The sequence below is a fragment of the Erpetoichthys calabaricus genome, chromosome 10, assembly GCF_900747795.2.
Source record: "Erpetoichthys calabaricus chromosome 10, fErpCal1.3, whole genome shotgun sequence".
NCBI lineage: Eukaryota > Metazoa > Chordata > Cladistia > Polypteriformes > Polypteridae > Erpetoichthys > Erpetoichthys calabaricus.
Genome location: NC_041403.2, coordinates 156,421,884 through 156,440,193, shown reverse-complemented (window position 1 = coordinate 156,440,193; position 18,310 = coordinate 156,421,884). Strand labels below are relative to the sequence as shown.

At 40.4% G+C, this 18,310-nt stretch overlaps 1 protein-coding gene across 4 annotated transcripts in view; it reads left to right on the top strand.

Moving 5' to 3' along the window:
* Window positions 1–18,310, top strand: part of lrrc7 (leucine rich repeat containing 7) — a 542,484-nt gene that overhangs the window by 269,578 nt on the left and 254,596 nt on the right. For all 4 annotated transcript variants that reach the window (XM_051932508.1, XM_051932506.1, XM_051932505.1 and 1 more), the window contains exon 5: window positions 876–954. In XM_051932508.1, the coding sequence (XP_051788468.1) occupies window positions 876–954 (79 nt within the window). The remainder of the gene's footprint in view (window positions 1–875; window positions 955–18,310) is intronic.

Here is an 18,310-nt window from a genome sequence, read left to right as displayed (position 1 = left end):
TACAAGGAAAATATGCTTCTGACCTTGAATATAAATAAAACAATGTTTTTTCTGATTATTAACACTACAGCCTCTCCCTTTGTTAACTACCAGAAAGAAAACATACACTTGTACGATGTCATAGTGCATGTACTGCAGATATTGTGAAAGCTAGTGGGTGCCACAGAGCCTCAAACCCCAAATACGAATACACAAAACACAGTCTCGGGTTCAAATAAAGGGGTTTTATTACAAAATATCTTGTATCACCAATAGGCAAGTGTTTCTTCTTCTTCTCTCTCTCTCCATCGCACTGCTTCTCCTCCAGTTGAGTGTTGTCCGTCTCTGCTACCATCCCCGACTCACCTGAACAAGGCAGTGTGGTCTCTTTCAATGATGTGACATGGCAGTTGGAAGCACTTCCAGGTTATTGGAAATCCAAGGAGATCCTCCACCAGCAGTGCCCTCTATCATCCAACAGGGATCCCTAAGGGGCTACTCCTCTGGACTCCAACTCCCATACAGCCCTGCAAGTGTACAAAGTTAGACTCTGTATGAAGGACACTGCCACTTATTAAAGTTGAGGATGAACTACTCCCTGCCATCCTCTCCTGCCAGTTCTTGTAATCTATGGGCATCCAACATAGGAAGGGGATCATAAGGTACCCTGACTGGGTATTTCCCCTATTTAGACCACCCTTCCATTATGGCATCCTGGTCATGTAAGAACTCTGTGCTAGGCGGAATTCTTCCACTGGGGCATCTACAATCAGTGACAGTGCCACTCTGTGTCCTGGAGTGGTAGTGCTTACCTCTGATGAGCCCAGAAGGTGACCCTCTAACATGCACTCATGTTCCAAGACATTTATTCAGTTATTTTTTCTTTTTTTATGCAGGTATTCAAGAGTTTCCAGACAACATTAAATGCTGCAAATGTTTAACAATTGTGGAAGCCAGCGTGAATCCAATTGCAAAGTAAGTCTGCTTTTCCTTTGTTTCCGTTGAATCATCCCTTCATCCATTTTATTTCCTGTAAAGGGTCAAAGGGGTATTATGGCAGAAAGAATTAAGAATTTATGGCTGGACTTAAAAGAGGCTATTCAACCCATGATCACCATGGACACTTGACGGATCTTCAGAAGTTTTGCAAAAGAAGAATGGAGAACCGACCAGAAGAGAGAGAGAGACCTGTGTGCAGAGTCATGGCTGCCATCTACTGAATACAGACTAAAAGGATGTAAATACTTAAGCAATCAGTTATTTTGTGTTTTATAATTGCAATTAATTTTGCCCACTTTGCAGAGATCTGTTTCCGTTTTGACTTTAAAGAGTCTTCCTCTGTTAATGAATGTAAAAAAAAAAAAACAAATTACATCCACCGTGTTGTATAATTCAATAAAATGTGCAAACTTCCAAGGGGCGAATACTTTTTATAGGCACTGGAAGTGTCTGTCTGCCAGAAATAAACTAGCTTTGCTAACTGCAAGAAAGATTACAGCTCTCTAGTGGGTGGAAAATGGGCCAGAAGCAGTGAGTGAGGGGTGAGATAAATTTACTCTTTTTGTCTGAGCTTTAACAGAGGCCCTCAGGCCATGGCAAACAGCTGCATATTACAGCAGACTGCCAAATCCATCAATATCTTCCTGTTCTCCCAGTAAATGTAAGGTTTGTATTCCTAAATGTTCCATAAAAATTGTAAAAGTAAAGATTTCAAGGATTATTCGACCTTAGATGACTATTTATTTGGATAGGACAGCAATAATAATAACAATGTATTTCTTGCATAATCCAAAATCTCACAAGGAATGCCTCAATGGTTCTTTAAGGGGCCTGTTAATACTGACAGCCCTCTAGTCTTGACTCCCTAAGAAGACAAGAAAAAATTCCCAAAATATCCTTGTAAGGAAAAAAAAATGGAAGGAATTTTGGGAAAGGCAATTTAGATAACAAAAAGATAACCATGGATTGAATATTTACAACACAAAGAGGTCCCATCATAATTAACATATTTTTACCTTCTGTTCTTTTCCTTTACACAATTTCATCAAACTACAATAATTTGATGCAGGAGTTCTGATTCAAAAACACAGCATTCATATTAGAACTCAGCTTCCAGTTGAACTGTTTTGACATTCAGTCATTTTCCAGTGCTTATCCTAGAGCAGGTCTCAGGGGCAACAGTCTTACCAGTGAAGCCACACTTGCCAACTCATACTATGGAATTCCAACACCTTCCTAGGCCATCCAGGAGATTTAGTCTTCCGAGCAAGCTCTGAGTCTCCCTTAAGGTCTCCTCCCAGCTGGTCATGCTAGTAAAACCCCCACAGAGAGTCTTCCAGGAGATACTGGTACCAGATGTGCAAACCACCTTAATTGGCTCCTCTCGATGTGGAGGATCATTAGCTCTGCACAGAGCCTTCCTGATGACCTGTGCTTCTCACCCTATCTCTAAGAAAGAGCTCGGCTCATTTCAGCCACTTGTTCCCGCGATCCTGTCCTTTCAGTCATTACCCAAAGCTCATGATCATAAGTAAGGGTAGGAACGTAGGTTAAGAGGTAAACTGAGAGCTTTGCCTTCTGGCTCAGCTCCATCTTCACCTCTATGAATCAGTGTAGCAACCACATAATTGCACTCGCCGCTCTGATCCATCTGTTGATTTCATCATTCCTTTTCCCCTCACTTGTGAACAAGACCCCGAGATACTTAAACTCCTCTACTTGAAGCAATAACTCACCTCCCACTAGAAAAGAACAGTCCACTTTTTTCCTACTGTGGACCACAGTCTCAGATTTCAAGGTGCTTATCCTCATTCCTGTGGCTTCACATTTGGTTGCAAACCATTGTAATGCGTGTTGGAGATCATCGCCCAATCAAGCCAACAGGACCAGGTCAGTTTGCGGTGTTTATTTGATTAGATTTACTTTCGATATATTATATCTGGTTTTATTGATAATTTCTTGTGATTATATAAAAATAAGGATTTGTCTGTGACATCACCAATTTCAATAGTTGCTTATGGCCGTGGGCATATTTTTTTGTGGTTATAAGGCCATTTGGAAAATTGTTAAGGATGAATTTTGTACAAATATTAGGAAGTTTTTCTTTACACAATGAACTATAGGCACTTGGAATAAATGATCAAATAGTATGGTAGTCAATAAGACTTTTAGGGACCTTCAAAACCCGACTTGATATTATTTTAGAAGCATTAAGTGGATTGGACAGGTGAGTTTTGTTGGGCTGAATGGCCTGTTCTCGTACAGATTGTTCTAACGTTCTTATCCCTCTGCAAAGTTAGACCCAGAAACGGAAATGATTCACTCTATTACCAACACTGTAATATTGAATCATTCTGATCCTGCACTTATAATATGTGGTGACTTTAAAAGGGATGATGAAAAACGTCGATCAGTATGTGTCATGTTCCACTCGAGGTAACAACAAATGGTCCTACTCTATTCAAATGTTGAAGGTGCTTTTTAGGTGTAAACCTGTGGTACCTTTGGGCAGATCAGACCACAATCGAATCCATTTTATTTCCACTTACAAACCTGTTATGAGATGACAAACTGTTACCACCAGGGTAGGGAGGAAGATGAGCCTGAAAGCTGAAATGGCTCTGAGTGACTTCTTCTAAAGAAGGAACAGACTGGGAAATGATACGTAAGTCACATTGTGTTTCTGGTGTTTTTACTTATGGGACACTATTCTTGAGAGTAGGGTTTACCACCCCAGCTGCTCCAGTCCACTAACATTAACATGTTGAGGTGCTCTCTCATTGAATTGTGTTGCTCTGTCGCTCTGGTAGAAGATACTGATGAGAATCTCCCCTGCCTGGTGTCATACTGGTGATGCACTTGCCCTGGAAACACCTTGCCAGCTGGGAATATTGTCAAAATTGTTGATGCAGGAGTAGAAAATGAAAAAAAAAAAGATTATTAATTTTTGAATGATTGTTTATTGATTACATAGTGATGTTGCAGGTTTTTTGTTCAGAGGTCTTAATAAGAAATCCTGACTATAGTGCAATTGTAGTGCTATTGTAATTAAGTGAAATGGTTTCATTTAATTATATTCAATTTTTTGTGATATTGCATACATTATATTTTTTATCATTTATTAGGGTTAATCACTGAAATAATTACAGAGTACATTATGAGTACTCATTTGTAAGGTACCCCATACCTTAATATCTTATAGGCACTATACATCATATAACCATACAATAAAATGTCAAATTCAGTGAGAGAAAATAACAAACTTTCAGAATTCAAAGGGCATTGTAGAAGATGGATATTTATTTCTAACTCTCCATCCGTAGTATATATAGAAACACCCACACTGCTAGAGAATAACAGATACTCACTGTAGAACATTCATTTGTGTATTTATAAACTGCTTTTTGGACTAAGTGAAAGCACAGAATTGTCAACAGACTCAACAAAGAAAATACTGCAAAAATAGATTGTTATTTTCTAGGTGAGTGTAAAATTGACCAAAGAACTGGCTGAGTAGGCAGTAGTTTTATGAAACTGGTACTCAACCACGGTAGTGATTTTGGAGCTAAGTTTTAAATTTCAGTTCAGTCCAAATCCTCCTCATCACCCACAATTAGAATCTCTGGGTAGTTGATACTTTAGGAGTCCCAAAAAGTTGCACCTTTTCCCATTGGAGTGTGCTATACTGCCAAACCCCAGTTAGAAAAGCAGGCAAACATAGAAACTTTATAAAAGTAAGAAGGTTTTGTTTCCACAAAAATGCTCCATGTGAGGTTTTCAGTGAACACAAGAGGCATAAAGAAGTTGCCTAAAACTGAAAGACAATCCAATGCAAGCAAAGTTCAAGAACGGAATGTCAAAAAACAAAAACAGAGCAAAATGTCAAAAAACTCCAATAAATCACAATACGCCCAAGGCACAACAAAAATACAGAACTCATCAAAACTCCCTAGCGTATTTAAAATGAACTGCTTGGAACTATGGGAGACCCTCCAATTTATGGGGAGAATGGCAGGTCCTGGCAGTGATTGGTAGGTGGCCCCGCTCACTGGAGGATCACCCACAAAATAGATAGAACATAGCCGAAGCATCAAAACCTCGTAATGGCCAATAAATACAAACACAAAATTAATACATACCAAAGAACCAGAAGTGAACAAAGACCACATAAAACATGAATGTGAACCCCAGCCAGAAGAGGAAGCCTGGATAAGCCATGACAGTGAAGATCTGATGAATGAGATTGTCTTTGCAAGCAGCCACAATGAGGTTCCTGGGCTCAATGAAGTGAATGAGGTTCCTGGGCTTGCTGTCCTTGGCAGGGGAAAGTTCAGCAATATGTGAAGACCTCAAATAAAAACTTTTGCTTCAAATTCTTCAGATCCAGAGGAACTTGTGGTTTGTTCATGTAATTAGAATGCTGCAGGGCGCCTGCCATTGTAGACTTAATATGCATGACCAACTGGGAGAAGATGTAGGAGCAAACCCAAGACATACTGGAGTGATTCTTTAGTAGCTCCAGCCCACATTTGCAAATTCTTCAGGAGTATTTGGTGGAAGTTACTGGGAAATATCTAGGCTGACTATGCCACCATGAACTCAAATGTGGCACTTGGTGCCACGGCCCACCTGCCAAGTTGTTTTGCCTGCCTAAGTAAAAGTCATCCCAGATGGAGGATCGCAGGAATAGGGGGAAAGAGGGGTCCTTTCATCGGATTGGCTGGCCCAGCACTGTTTCAGCCGTGGAATGGCCAAATGGGGGAGGCAGCTTGATGGATGAGGTCTCCAGGACTCTACACAAATCCAAATCTTATTATGGGATATATCATCTACTGTTAAATTCTGCTCTGTACTTCTAAAATTTATATTTTTTATTTCTTACTATATTGAGAAATTGTTCTGTTCTGTGCACTGCATTGTATTGTATTGACCCCCTTCTTTTGACACCCACTGCACGCCCAACCTACCTGGAAAGGGGTCTCTCTTTGAACTGCCTTTCCCAAGGTTTCTTCCATTTTTCCCTACAAGGTTTTTTTGGGAGTTTTTCCTCGTCTTCTTAGAGAGTCAAGGCTGGGGGGGCTGTCAAGAGGCAGGGCCTGTTAAAGCCCATTGCGGCACTTCCTGTGTGATTTTGGGCTATACAAAAATAAACTGTATTGTATTGTATTGTATGAACATGTTGCCATCTGAAACACTGCTAGGCAAAGTGGTATGGAAATGTCACTGGTAATGAAAATGATAAATCTGAGCTTAAATCTCAAAATGATGCACATCTTTACTTTAGGTCAATGGCTCTCAAACTGGGGCGGGCCGCTCTAGGGGGGCACAAAGTAACAAAAAGGGGGGCGCGAAGATGTGAAAAAATGAATCGAAAATATGAAAAATACATCTATTGAAACCAAAACAAATTAACTTAAACTACATTGTGATACTAGAAAAATAAATATAGAGTTAGATAAATGTTGATAAAAGTTAAGTAGGTATAATAAAATATGCATTTATGATATTTCATTAATTAAAAAAGAACAAATTGGTATTAGTGGGCTCCTTTCAAAAAAATGTTAGGGTGGCGCAATTAAAACTGTTATGAAAACTCTGGTCGCAAATGCTTAAAGGTTGCGAAACGCTGCTTTAGCTTATTGATAGAAAACATTTCTGATACAAATCTTCTCATTTTTGTTCAGGAAACTATAGTGCTGTATACAAGAAAATGTGTTGCAATGACTTGGGTTGTCAAGGCTTGTTCTTGACCTCTTAGTATATTTCAGCCAGGGTTCCTCCCTGGCTGGTGTTCAAATCTATGTTGATTTTCGATTCTTTTGTTTGTATTAATTTTATTTCTGTTTATTTGCATTATTCTTGGTATTCGATTCTGTCCATGTATGTATGCCTTCGATTGCATTCCTTGTGTTTTGTGGGTGGTTTCCCAAGAGAGGTGGAGCCACCTGCCCATCACCTCAGCTTCAAAATGGCAGATGTCAACCCACAGTCCCTTGCAGTTCATTTGAGGTACTTTAGAGTTGATGAGTCTATCACAATTGTTGAGGCCACTGTGCTCCTGGGATCACTCAAAGCTTTAGAAATGGTTTTATCCGCTTGTTCTGATCTATGACTCACTACAGTCTGAGGTCTACAGGGAGATCCTTGGACTTCATGACTTGGTCATTGTTATGACATGCAGTGTGAATTGCGTGACATTAAATACACTTGTCCAATCAAGCTGGACTGCAATCAAGTACTGGAGCAGAATTAAAGTAAACAGGGTGCACTTGAGCACAATTTGGAGTGCGTCAGGAAAGGGACTGAATACCGAATTACATTAATGAGAGATTTCAGTTTTGGATTTTTAATAAATTTGCAAACCTTTCTGTAAACACGCTTTCACTTTATCATTATGAGTAATTGAGCATAGATTCATGGAAAAAATGACAAATTTACCCATTTCAGATTAAATCTACAACACAATGAAATGTGCAGAAAGTGACATGTTTCTGAATACTTTCTGAGTCCACTGTATATGGACAGTATATGCAGTAATTCTTAACATATTGTTAGAGAGTATGTGTTGTTGGAGACTAGTGTTGCATTGCTTAGCACAGCTATGACACTAGTCAGGCATGGTGGGTTTGAAAGCTGCACCTGGTCAGTTTCTAGGTCGGGGTCTCCAACTCAGGTTCTGGAGTGCTATTATGGCTGCAGGTTTTCGTTCTTACCATTTTCTTAATTAGTGACAAGTTTTTACTACAAATTAACTCTTTTGCCTTCATGTGAATTGACTTGTTATTTAAGACTCAGGCCCCTTAATTATTTGTTTTTTTCCATCCATCCATCCATCCATCCATCCATCCATCCATCCATTGTCAAACCCGCTGAATCCGAACACAGGGTCACGGGGGTCTGCGTAGCCAATCCCAGCCAACACAGGGCACAAGGCAGGAACCAATCCCGGGCAGGGTGCCAACCCACCGCAGGACACACACAAACACACCCACACACCAAGCACACACTAGGGCCAATTTAGAATCGCCAATCTACCTAACCTGCATGTCTTTGGACTGTGGGAGGAAACCCACACAGACACGGGGAGAACATGCAAACTCCACGCAGGGAGGACCTGGGAAGAGAACCCAGGTCCCCAGGTCTCCCAACTGCGAGGCAGCAGCGCTACCCACTGCGCCACCGTGCCGCCCTATTTGTTTTTTTCCTTAATTATTTGTCTTTATGTTATTTCCTCAATAATGAGATCCAAAATGATATGGAAAAAGATGATCCACTGTGGTGACCCCTAACAGGAGCAGCCGAAAGAAGAACTAGAAGAAGAAGAGATCCAAAATGAGACAACACATGACCCACTAAGCCAGTGCTTCCCAACCCGTGTGCCGCGGCACCCTGGTATGCCGTGAGCACGGACTAAGGGTGCCATTTCCAGGTGTCAGAACATAAAAAAAATTGATTTGAACTGATAATAATAATACCAGTTACACCTTAAGACTAAAGTCATGCTACCTGTGTGCTTTAATACAGTCCAGCGTGCATCCTATTTCAACTGCAGTCTGACGAATTAATAAATATTAGCTCTAATTTACTTACTTGCCACAGGATAAGTGACGTTGCTTCCTGTTGTCTGTTTTTTTTTTTGCGCCGAAAATGGCCGACTGTAGTGAAAGTCGTAAACGTAAAAACAACAGCATCATCAACGACCTCAATGAAAATGATAATGCGGGGAGCAGTAAAGTTGCAAAAACGAAAACACGATACTATCAGGACAGTTACTTGAATTATGGGTTTACATTTGTTGACAAAAAAGGTATTCAGCACCTGCGATGTTTGTTGTGTGGTGGTATCCTTGCAAATGAGGCCATGGTTCCAAGCAAATTGCAACGTTTTTATTTGAGACTGGTTTACTGGCAATTTATTTTTGTTACCTTCGTAAATGCAAAAATGTGTAGTTGGTACGCCTTATAAAAATAGGAATCTCATTCTACTCATCTGATGAGTTAAGATTAAATTGTTAATTTGAGTAGTTACATATCAGAGTGAAGGGGTGCCGTTAGCTGAAAAGATTTCACTAAAGGTGCCATGGTTTGGGAGAGGTTGGGAAGCACTGCACTAAGCTGTGTCCATCATAAAATATCTGAAAATGAAGAAAGGTGAAGGTCTCAGTAATGTTGATCTGCTCAGGTCCTCAAAACATTTTGATGGTGTTCTTAAAAAATGAAAGTCAACAGTTTTGGAAATGTCTGTGGGTTGCAAAATAAGAGCAGCAACAAGCCATAGAATAAAACAATAAGAGTTGACCTCTAATTAAGAAAATGGTGGCAGTGAAATTGGTTGGAATTTGAGGCCCCGACTTCGCTGGTCATCTGTTGGCTCGCTTCACCTCTCATTTCTGTTTGGGTGCCATTTAAGAAAAAAACATAAAGAAATTCAGAGGACTGACTCTTAAAAAAAACAAGTCGATTAAAATGAAGGGAAAAGAAGTTAATTAGCAGCAAAAACTGGTCACTAATTAAGAAAAGGGTTAGAATGAAAGGCTGCAGGCAGAGAAGAGCTGCAGGGGCCTCATTTATAAAGCTTGCATACAGACAAAAAGAGTCTCGAAATGCAATGCAACTTCTCACGCATTTATAAATGAAAACTTGATGGAGGAACTTGTGTATATTTACGGCTGCTCTAACCCATGAACATAACGCACAACATTTTGCAGAAACTGGAAAATGGCGGCACCCTCGATCAAGTAGGGAAATACAGCCAAACCAGCTAAAAGCATACTTGCACGTATTATTATGATTATATTATAATAATTCATATGACTGAGAGTTATAATGTGTGTTAACGTGACAAACTTATTAAACCTCATAAGTGTTCAATGTGATACAGACTGAATTTTAGTTCCTTTTAAATAGGTCAATGCTGCACAGTTTCACTGAAGAATTGTTTCTGTATTTTCGTCAGTTTATATCAAGTACCTGCTGTCACTTGTCAGGTAACTGGCCGACAGGTCAGGAATCTCTCTGTGAAGCTTTACTCCATCATGCCCGCTGTTCCGGAAGCCATTAGGTGAATGAGAAGGACTACATCTTGTTTCTGTATGTGTGTATGGACATACTGTACATAAAACTTTTTGACAACATAAAAGGGCAATTTGCAGCAGTGGCCAGCTCTCCTAACATAACTTTACTGCACTCATATGGCAATGAGGGTGAGAAGTGAAGCTGCTTTTGTTAACTGTAAGCTGTATAACAACAATGGGGCACCACTGAGTGCCAAACCATAGACACAATATCACCCAACATGATTCTGGATTCAAATTAAAGATTTTAATTCAACTCCAACACCTTTTTATACAAGTACCAGCTACAATATGCAAATACAAATCTTGTCCTTCCTCTTTGAGTAGTGAGTCGCCCTCTGCCTTCTGATTTTCATTCAGTCAATTGAGGCTACAGGCTTCGGGTCACACCACACTGTGTGGAAACCAGGGCAGTCCTCCCCTGGTTGAATTTCCTGACTCCAATTCCCATTACACCTTGAGAGTGTCCTAATCAGGTTGAGCCTTGAGGAACACTGCCACCTTTTGTATGGGGGAATGAATTGCGCCTGGCATGCACGTTTACCAAGTCCACTCATTATGGCCTCCTGGCTGGTTAAGAATTTTTCATCCATCCTGGTCAGGATGCCCATCTTTCCTCCATGGCATTTACAGCTGTTACTTTATATTAATGCACAAGTCATATGTGATGCCAAGATGAGGCTGACAATCAACACATCTCTGTGGCCTCGGTCAACCCGTGATTCATTTATTTTGAGTCAGACTTGCTTTTGCAGACCTCAGTTTTTTATATGTTCTGCACTATTTGTTGTGTCAGCAATTGTGTCACTACAATACAATACAATACAGTTTATTTTTGTATAGCCCAAAATCACACAAGAAGTGCCGCAATGGGCTTTAACAGGCCCTGCCTCTTGACAGCCCCCCAGCCTTGACTCTCTAAGAAGACAAGGAAAATCTCCCAAAGAAACATTGTAGGAAAAAATGGAAGAAACCCTTGGGAAAGGCAGTTCAAAGAGAGACCCCTTTCCAGGTAGGTTGGGAGTGCAGTGGGTGTCAAAAGAAGGGGGTCAATACAATACAATACACAGAACAGAACAAATCCTCAATAAAAAATAAACATTTTTTAGAAGTACGGAGCAGAATTTAACAGTAGATGATATCACATAATAAGATTTGGATAATTTTAGACTCCTGGAGACCTCATCCATCAAGCTGCCTCCCCCATTTGGCCATTCCACGGCTGAAACAGTGTTGGGTCAGCCTATCCGATGAAAGGACCCCTCTTTCTCAAGATTCCTGTGATCCTCCATCAGGGATGACTTTACCTTAGGCAGGCAAAACAACTTGGCAGGTGGGCCGTGGCACCAAGTGCCACATTTGAGTACCGAGAAGAGAAACAGAGCAGGTGAGGGTTAGTATCAAATTCTAACTATCATGTTACTTATGTTTTAGTGCTAATGACTGACAACAGAGATGCAGTCTGTACAGTCACTACATGTGAGCCAGGTGATAGTGCTTACTGGCGCCTACACCTTTCCTGGACACCTAGAATACAGAAGAGAGGCGGTATAGTACTGCGCATAATCTTCTGTGCTCAGTTGCAGAGCTCTTGAATGTAGGTGATGGGGTCTCAACATGCCAGGAGGAAGGCTGTTCTACCAGCCAAGGAACAACAAGAACAACAACAACATTTATTTCTATAACATGTTTTCATACAAATGATGTAGCTCAAAGTGCTTTACAGGATGAAGAAAAACAAAAATATAAAAATAAAATTAGGCAACATTAATTAACACAGAAATAAAAGTAAGGTCCGATGGCCAGGGAGAGCAGAAAAAAACAAGGAAAAAACAAAATCTGCAGGGGTTCTAGGCCATAAGACCATCCAGCTCCCACTGGGAAGTCTACCTAACATAAATGTTCTCAGTCAGTCCTCATAGTTTTCAGACTCCACATGGAAGAATTAGACGATGATGGTCATGTCGACCTCTGGCCTTCAATCTATCAATGTAGGGACTGCACAGTGCTTTGATCGGGTGGTGGTGGCGCAGATCGCCCACACAGAAAAATGGAAAAAGAACAGCAGAGAAAGTAGGGGTTAGTACGGATTTCGGAGCCACAAACAAAAATGATAATTAAATGCATATACAGAATATCATGGTTAAACTAAAATGAAGCTATGAGAAAACCATGTTTTTAAAGTGCTCCACCGTATTAGGCTGGCGAATTTCTATCGATAAGCTATTCCAGATTTTAGGTGCATAGCAGCAGATGGCCGCCTCACCGCTTCTTTTAAGCTTAGCTCTTACAGTAGAATTATAAGCAGACATTCATTTGAAGATCTAAGGCAGGGGTCCTCAATCACGGTTCTGGAGGGCCGCAGTGGCTGCAGGTTTTTGCTCCAACCCAATGGCTTAATAAGAAGCCCTTATTGCTCAAGTGACACTTCTGCTTCACTTTAGCTGTCTCGCTCGTTAAGATTTTGAACCATCCATCCATCCATTATCCAACCCGCTATATCCTAAGTACAGGGTCATGGGGGTCTCCAGGAGCCAATCCCAGCCAACACAGGGCGCAAGGCAGGAAACAAACCCCGGGCATGGTGCCAGCCCACTGCAGTGCGCACACACACACACACACACCAAGCACACACACGCTAGGGACAATTTAGAATCACCAATGCACCTAACCTGCATGTCTTTGGACTGTGGGAGGAAACTGGAAAACCTGGAGGAAACCCATGCAGACACGGGGAGAACATGCAAACTCCATGCAGGGAGGACCCAGGAAGTGAACCCAGGTCGATTTTGAACCCTTATTTCTTATTTCAGTCTTAAACAGCTGTATTCTTGGTTTTTAATTGCTCCTAATTAGTAATAACATGCAAATGACAAAAGAGACCAGCATTTCTCCATTTAGCTTGTTACCATTGTGAACGATAGAAAGAAAGAGACAGCAGTCTTACAAAGGTTTGGGGTTTTTCCTGCCCTGTATAGTGTGAGGTCCGCTCATCTTATCAAGACTTTCGTATACATAAAGAATACAGCCAGGATGACATGTTGGTATAACAAGTGGATTTATATAATGGACAGACAGGAAGTACAAAGGTTGATGGGAAAAATCCAAGGGACGTCTGGGTGATGTAGGAGCATGGAACTGGAAGTGATGTCATCAGACTGGGACGGGGGCGCGCTTGTAAACACGGAAGGGACCTCGAGTGCGTGACTTCTTATGGGCTTGTTTGTTCTTCAGTTTTCCTGCTAAACAAAAGAGAGAGGAGTTAGCGCTCTGTTCCAAACCTATTCCCTGTGAGGTATCACGCTTCGTTGAGCCGTTCAGCTACTCCCTACACGCTTGTGTGTGACACCATTTACACCTCTGTGTGTATTTATCATGCACTGTTAGGTTTAAGTAAATACTTGGAAGGAAAGTGAAGAGAAAAAAGTGAAGGACTGAGAATTACTCCTCCATTTTAGCCTTCAAATCATTTCGATGATATCCTTATAAAGGGGAAGAAAATCTAGGATATGAGAATGAGCTGACATGGCAGAGTTAAAACTCTAACAAGCCATGAAATGAAATTATTGGCAAGAATTGCATTCTAATTAAGCAACTGGGTTAGAACAAAAACCTGCAGCCACTGCGGCCCTCCAGGACTGTGATTGAGGACCCCTGATCTAAGGTTACGATTTGGAGTATAAGGTGAAAGGCATTCTGAAATATAGGACAGAGCGAGATTATTTAAAGCTTTGTAAACCATAAGCAGTATTTTAAAGTTAATTCTAAATGACACGGGTAACCAGTGTAGTGACATCAGAACTGGGGTGATGTGCTCAGATTTTCTTTTCCTAGTTAACCTCTTAATCGCCCTGTGCCGGATATATCCAGCATCGTAATGTTATGGCTGACGCCATACTGCCGGAATTATCCGGCACATTTGCCTATGGTTATGTGAATGCCTGGCGCGTAGTATAACTGATGGTTTGGCGTGGGTATTATTACTACATTGTATTTCAACAACTCTGTGGTTGTATTGGCCGGAAAATTTTTCTTTGCTGGTTACGTGATGTGATTCGGAAGTGAAAGTTGTGAATATGGCGAAACGTAAACTGACTTCAAGTGAGGTTTTGCAGGCGATTTTGGACAATAATTCTGATCACGATTTTAGCAGTTCTGAAGAAGATTTTAGCGACAATGATGATCAGCAACGTGCGCTGCATGATATTGTGAATGACGACGCATCGGATGATGGCGATGAGTGGGTGTATCCCCAACATCTCAACTGGACTGCTGCCCGTGGTGAACTACCATTTCTGCATCTGCTTGAGGCAACGTGTGGATTTACTGTTGATGTAAATAATTACACTGCTGAGTAATTTTATGAGCTGTTTGTGTCACCTGACTTGATCAGACATTTTGTTCATCAAACAAATCTGTATGCAGCACAGTTTATTGAGAAAAATCACAATTTACCTCCACATTCCCGTGTTCGTGCTTGGGTAGACACTGATGAAAATGAAATGAAAAAATTCATTGGGATTTTGATGTTGATGGGAATAATCAGAAAACCAGATATTGAGGTGTACTGGTCTACAGATCCTATGTATGCAACACCTATTTTTGCAGCTATCATGAAACGTAACCGATTCTCTTTGCTGCTGAAATTCTTTCATTTGAATGACAACAGCAATGAGCCAGATAAGAAGGATCCAAACTGTGACCGCTTGTTTTGACTGTTCCGTTTTGTAGTAGACACTAAATCCAGAAGCCTGAGAAAATGTACATTTTTGTGTTTTATTATGCGTTTGCCCATTTCTAGAACTTGCACAACATTTAGTGGTAAATACTGCTTGAATAAATGTAAAAAAGTAAAAAAACGAAAATTGTTCAGATTTTGTCCGGCGTGGGGAATATTTAGGGAGTTGGCGGTTAAAGGGTTAAGATTCTGCCAGTTGCATTCTGCATGAGTTGCAATCGATTGATGTCTTTTTTGGGTGCGTTACAGTAATCCTGCCGACTGAAAACAAAAGCATGAAGTAATTTTTCATCATCTTGAAAAGTTATAACGGATCTAACTTTTACTATATTTCTTAAGTGAAATTTTTGCAGCATCACAATCCCATACAGTATGTATGAGGGTGATTAGCATTTAGGCTTGTTCACGACCGCACATGTACAGGGTGATTGTGATTTATACAAGGTTTTATAAACCTGATTTGTTTTTCATTTCTTTCTTTTTTTTTCGTGTGTGCTTATTTTCACAATTGAATCCATACAAAGTTTTACAACTGAAGCCCCAGGACCGGAGTTAGAAAGCCCTGCTCTGAGTGTTGTCTGCAATTTCTCCCTGCATCTGCGTGTTTTTTTGTTTTTCTTTCCCTCCAGATGGTCCTGTTCTTCTCCCAGATTGATTGGAAACCTACAATGGTCCCCTGTGGCTTTGTGGTTTTGTAGTTATGGCTCCAGTATAAAACTGTAAATGGTGGGGGGTGGTTATACGCGTTTTAGAGTTTCTGTTTCTTACATTCCCAGTATTTACAATAATTTGTGCTTATTTGAGTAGTACTGCTAACCACAGATAACATTTTCCTTCACGCTGTTTTAGTCCACTGGGAATTTTCTTTACAACTGATGGCAGCTTTGATTTCTGTTTACAATTTTAGTGGTGATTCTCTAATATTTTTAAATTATGTCTCCTAAAAGGCAACTGTTCATTGCTATTCGGCTGGTTTTCTTATCAAAGAGAATCATCTGAAGAATTTGAAATTACGTTTTAGCATTAGGATTTTATGTAGGCCATCAGATCCATTTGGTTAGCTGATAATTAGGAAGTGTTTTTTGAGTTCTGTTTTTAGTTCACTTCTTATTTTATAATATTGCCCTTCAGTTTTATTTTGCTATTTTGATTAAGTCATTTTACTAGAATTACCAGGTTGACGACTTTGAGATTACTGAATACCTTGAAGTAAGGCACCATAATGTCTTTTCCAGAGACTGGAGACATTAATGTTTCTTCGTTTATCTAGGGATTCAGCTATATTTCATATTCATTTTTTTCTGGATTGTATCTAAAGAAGTTTAAGAATTTTAAAAATTAAGAATTTTAAATTTAAGATTTATTTATTTATTTTTTTATTCCAAAGCTTTCCCCACTATATAGCCTAGAATTTATTTAAGCTTTCTTCTTCATTCTACTGGTCCTGTTACACACTGTGGCCTCTAATGCTGAAGTCATTGTTCTCAGCCTATTAAGGGTGTAGTGCCCACTTCAGGTTAGGGACGAGGTTCTACCTCCGGCAGAGGAGTTTTATTACCTTGGGGTCTTGTTCATGAGTGAAGGAAGAAAGGAGCAAGAGATCGACTGGTGGGTCGGAGTAACGTTAGCAATTGTGTAGACAATGTATGACTTAGTTGTGGTGCAGAGAGAGCTGAGCTGAAAGGCAAAACTCTTGATTTATTGGTTGATCTGGCCATAAGCTTCAGGTAGTGATAGAAAACCAGATACAAGGGGCAGAAATGAGCTTCCTTCACAGGATGGAGAATGAGGAGCAAAGACATTATGGAGCTGCCTGAAGTGCAACCACTGCTCCTCCGCTTCAAAAGTAGCCAGTTGAGGTGGTTCGGACATCTGATGAGGTGGCCTCTTAGGTGCTTCCCTGCTGAGGTGTTTCAGGCATGTCAAGCTGGGGGGAGACTCCAGGGCAGAGCTAGGACAGTTGGTCTTGGAATGTCTCAGTGTCCTCCCAGAAGAGCTGGAAGAGGTAGTCGTGAAAAGGGATGTCTTAACATCATTGCTGAGACTGCTAATGTCCCCCCCACCCCAAACCTGAACCTAGATAAGTGGTAAAAAAAAGGATGGATAGGTTTCATTTAGCAGATTGCATGAAGTGCAAACACATGATTCCATCATACCATTCATCTATTTTCTGAATCATCTCATTCTAGTTCAGGGTCAGAGTGGGCCACAGCATTCATTACCTAGCTACAATAAGCACATGGCAAGAACCTGTCCTGGATAGGATGCCAAAGTATTGTAGGTCATTCCCATGCCCACACCCATATGCCATCACATTGGGCCAATCAAATATTTTACCTTGAACTCCTTCCTTCCTTCCTACTCACAACAAGTCCAATGATGCTCTGCGCTACTGATTAAAATTAGAGAACAATTTATGAGATATTGTTTCTTTCAAATATTGATGACTGCCACTGCTCAAAGTTGTAAGTCTGATTACTACTCTACTAGAATGTTTAAAAAAAAAACCCAAGGCAAAAAAAAAGTCATTCAACAAAAAACATTTAATTTTGGAAAACTACAGTGATCAAAATTAAGAGAACGATTACAACTGTATTGCAAACGAATCCTGAAAATTAATTTGGTCAACCCTTTTTGACAATTACATCTTTCCAGATTTTGTAGGATGTGTGGAGACCCTTTGCTTTCAATGACTTTGGCACATCTGTGCCCACAGGACGTGACTGACATATTGCGCTGCTCAAGCTTGATTTTGTTCCACTCATCTTCCGGTTTCTTCCACAATTCGGTAATGGTAGCGGGTTTCTTTGCAATACCTTTGTTGCCAGAGATTCTCGTCAGATTCAGATCAGTACTCTGGGATGGCCATTTCATCACTTCTATATTCTCCACTTCTAACAATTACCTCATTGTAATGCACAAACATGGCTGTTTGATGGGGTTATGGCCACTGGGGTGGAACTGCATTTTGCTGAAGGAGGTTCTGATACACATTAGCATTCACCTTACCATGTAGTTGTGTGAGAATCACGGCTCCTGCTGCAGAGAACATCCTCCAAACCATGACGCTTCCTTCTCCAAACTTTACTGATTTCATCACACACTTTGGGTTCAGTGTTTCCCTAACACGATGCTGAACATAATGCTTTCCATCTGAACCAACTAAATTAAACTTGCCTTGATAACAGAAACTAACATTGAGAGCGACAGGTGCTGAGCAGGCTCCTGCCAATCATGGAGAATCCACTGCATCTACTAAACAGTATCATCAATGTTAACATTGTACAAAGTTACTGTCTGTTATACCTGCATTTTTATTACTCTTTAATTTAATATTGTTCTTTATCAATAAGCTGCTGCTGGAGTATGTGAATTTCCCCTTGAGGATTAATAAAGTATCTATCTATCTATCTATCTATCTATCTATCTATCTATCTATCTATCTATCTATCTATCTATCTATCTATCTATCTATCTATCTATCTATCTATCTATCTATCTATCTATCTATCTATCTATTC